Below are 3910 nucleotides of genomic sequence, written 5' to 3'. Positions count from 1 at the left end.
AAACAGACGTAACATTAGAACAAATCGCGACCAAAAACATAGTCGCGAGAACATGTATGCCCAATGCTAAAATCACGGTGTTTGGCCGATGGGCCAACAGGTGGCGGTAGTGTGTAAACGTCAAACACGAACTAAAACGATGCGAGCGCTGCTGGTGGTGGATTGGCCACCTACCATATATTTGAATCGACCGTTAAAAAGGTGGTCGATGGACATCGATGAGAGTGTGACGTCTGTTTGTCTGTGACTATACTGCCGTGAATCGCAAGTCAATCCCATCTGCTTTTTCGTCAAAATTGAGTTGAGTTTTGTTTTTAACATATTATGTATCCGGTAGAAATCAAGACCAACATTTATTTATAATTATTGTTTTCGCGGGCCCCGTGCGTCGCAGCTAATATGTGAATAGTGCGCTGTGTTGATGAAAATCGTAAGAATGCAGCGCCACACTAAAAAACTGATTTCAAAATCGCGCGAGTTGAGGCGCGTCGCGAGTCTCACTGGCGCGATCCGGTTTGGTGGCGGTGCGACAATATTTTCCAATGCTCTTTCAGCTGCCTTAATGAGATAATGGTAAATTTTCGTGAGAATAAGGTTGCTTTGAGTGTTAATTTTATGTTTTTCTGTAGGGGGTCCATAATACGCAAAGGGTCCATAACCGGCATCGACTCCCTACAATATTTTGCAGCTTCCACAAGCATGTTTTTCTTTAACTTCCTTTGGAAAAAAAAGTTGCCAAATAACCCCCTTTGGACATAGCGTTAACGCAGTCAAAAGTATCGACTATTTATTTATAGAACATCATGTGAAAATATCTCACCAATTTCGTGTTATTTAGTGAACAATTATTATCTGTATGGGGCCTATTACAACGCACGTACTTGAAACATATTGAAATAGTTTCACAAATCGTGTAATTGTACAAACGGCGTTGTACTCACTGAACAAATAGAATGGATTTTCCAGCCCAACACATGAACAAACATACATGTGCACTAATAAACCCTTACAATCATTTTGAATGCGAGTCTAGATTTTGGTTTCCCGCATAACGAAAGAAGAGAGTGAGAGCCGGACTCTTATTTTGTTGTTGATGTTCCGAACTGTGATTCGTTTACATTCAAATTTGTTTCGCGCCATTCGCAAGCAGGAAAAAGTTTCAGTTTTTAAATCGTCAAAAATGGCCACTATGTCCCCAGCTGAATCCGGTGAATTCATCGTCAAAAACGCCAAATTTGTAAAAGTCCACGAGGAGGGAATCAAACATTTGGCCAAAGAGGTTAGAGCATGATTCCATTATCTCACATTGTGAAATATAGTTCGCTTTTGTTCTTCATTCAGGTGATAAGCGGCATCCAATCGAAGGTGATTGATGTGGAAAACTTTTCTCAGCACGAGCACCATCCAAAGCCGAGTGATTCTCATGCCCCAAATTGGATCTTTCTGATTGATACGCTAAACTTTTGCTTCTGGACACCGGGTGATGCTACCAAGTGGAAAGTAGATGGCCAAACCGGGTACTTCTCGCTGTGTGCTGCCATCAACCGAGCTCTGAAGGAGGGAATCGACATCACCAATCCATCGTTCTATTCAAAGATCACTTTAGAAGAATTGGAGAAAATTCTTCGCTCAGATGATGGTCAAACCAAGGCTCCGCTTTTGCCAGAACGCGTTCAATGTCTGCATGAAGTTGGACGAGTGCTTCTCGAGAAATATGATGGAAAGTTTGAAAACTGTGTTAAAGCATGCAACAACTCGGCTGTAGCTTTGCTGAAGTTGGTAACAGAAGAGTTTCCATGCTTTCGCGATGAAGCCACTTACAATGGAAAGCGGGTGTCGATCTACAAACGGGCTCAAATCTTGGTAGGAGATCTATGGGCTTGCTATCGCGGCGAAGGTTTGGGACGATTTGACGACATTGACAAGATCACCATGTTCGCCGATTATCGCGTTCCTCAGGTGTTGGTACATTTCAAGACGATGGAATACACCGATGAGCTTATGCAGTTGCTAAAGTCAGATAAAATCATAGAGAATGGATGCGCCGAAGAGGTTGAAATCAGAGGGGCTTCCATTTATGTTGTCGAACGGCTGAAGGAGGTTGTGCTGGAAGAATTGAAGGCAAATCATCCGAACATTTCCGCCAAGAACGTGAACGCCGTCCTGTTGGACCATTTCCTGTGGGATTATCGTAGGAAGCACGCCGCCGAATTGGAATACATTCCATTCCATAAGACGATCAGCGTCTATTATTAGGGGTACCTGCCATCATTTGAATTATTTCTCTCAGGAATGTACGCCACATATAATCAATTGAAACAGAAAATAAAAACAGTTGAAATATTATAAAATAAATTGGTTTATATTTCTGGGTGAATATCCATACACTTCTTCTTTTCTTTGATGTTATTTCTCAACTGGGACAAATCCTGCTTCTCAGCTTAAAGTTTTTATGTGTATAAATAAAGTGAGACTGGTAAGACAATACTCATTGGCCAGTAGTAACTCATACAGAATCATATGCTCAAACTCCAAAGAATTTTTGGAAGACCTGAACTTGCACACATTTTAGACTGAATAAGAATCATATAAATCAATAATATGCTTGAAATTGCATAGTTTCTCAAAATGATAAAACTCTAAAAGGCTAAACTTTGTTTTACGAATTGATTTCCCGAACGAATTCCATTTACGAAGCCCCTATCTAGTTCGTCAAAAGAGTTTACAGTGTATTGAAAATTATGGTTAAAATAGCGGTGAGCGAAATAAGGAACGCGCGTGAAATATGGGCATATTGCGGTAATAAAGTATTTATATGAAAAAAAAACTCGACTTCATGCAATTGCTTATAAAGTCCCTACGTTATGATTAAAGCACAATAAATAAAATATGAAATATATGTTGAAAACAAGGTGTTCACTTTATAAAATGAGCAGTCCTTAGTCAATACCTGGCTAGACTTTGGAAGGGCAGGGTCCTTAAGGTATTATTGGGAATTGTAAAATTGATATCTGACGATATTTGTTACGGAATCGTTAATGGCTCCTGGAAAGATGCTTTTCGAATCTCTATAACATTATTTAGCGACCTTCTTAGGAGAACAATCACATTTCTATGATGAGATATCGTTTCTGTTAATCTCTCTTCAAGGCTGTGAACCGTTTCATCGATTCGTTCAACTATTAGTAAAAATTTGACATTTCGGTAGTTATTTTCCCCTCAAATGGGTAAATTGAACTTCACGGTCGACCCATTTGAGTTTTGACAGTCGAGTAGTATTTCAGAATAAAGTTGACAGATGATTAGTTATTCTCAAATTACCGGGAGCAGAAAATAACTTTTAAACTGTCAAGTTTAACCATGCTCGAGAGAAGGGTTATTTTTGAACGGAGGGAAAATAACTATCGATCTGTCAAATTTTACCTTAAAGGTTAAGGAATCGGTGAAACGGTTCACAGCCTAAATATAACGAGAGTTTCATTAAGTCAAGAATTTCGCCAGTCACATGCCAAAATACATGCTTAACACGCAATTTCAAAAACATAGAAGAAGATGATTTTCGTCGTTTTTTGGAAATAGGATATGATCCTATAACATTTCCCCGAATACCATTACCCCGAAAACCATCACCCCGAAAGTCAATACCCCGAATGGTCAAGTACCCCGAAAACCAATACAGGTCGGACTCGATTATCCGGAGTATCGATTTTTTTTCACTCCGGATAATCGAATCCTCCGGATAATCGAATCACTAAGAAAAATATTGACATCCTCGATAAAATAACTTAAATATTATCTTTTTTCGTTGTTTAAACTATATGATGTGGTGGATTTGCCAGAAATTATTTCTAGGAACAGTAGGGGTCTTTACAAGAAAAACAAAAATTTTATCAGCATACACAAAAAAACA

The 3910-nt window shown here is 39.1% G+C and overlaps 1 protein-coding gene across 1 annotated transcript; it reads left to right on the top strand.

Annotated features, from left to right (window-relative positions):
- Positions 1 to 945: 945 nt before the first annotated feature.
- On the top strand, positions 946 to 2355 carry LOC5566125 (UPF0553 protein C9orf64). Its single transcript, XM_001650437.2, has 2 exons — positions 946 to 1279; positions 1342 to 2355. The coding sequence occupies exons 1-2, from the start codon at positions 1094 to 1096 to the stop codon at positions 2254 to 2256; spliced, it is 1101 nt and encodes a 366-aa protein (XP_001650487.2). The 5' UTR covers positions 946 to 1093; the 3' UTR covers positions 2257 to 2355.
- The last annotated feature ends 1555 nt before the right edge of the window (positions 2356 to 3910 follow it).

The sequence above is a fragment of the Aedes aegypti genome, chromosome 2 (assembly GCF_002204515.2).
Source record: "Aedes aegypti strain LVP_AGWG chromosome 2, AaegL5.0 Primary Assembly, whole genome shotgun sequence".
Taxonomy (NCBI): domain Eukaryota; kingdom Metazoa; phylum Arthropoda; class Insecta; order Diptera; family Culicidae; genus Aedes; species Aedes aegypti.
Note: the sequence above shows the minus strand (reverse complement) of the source record. Positions and strands in the feature narration are given on the sequence as shown.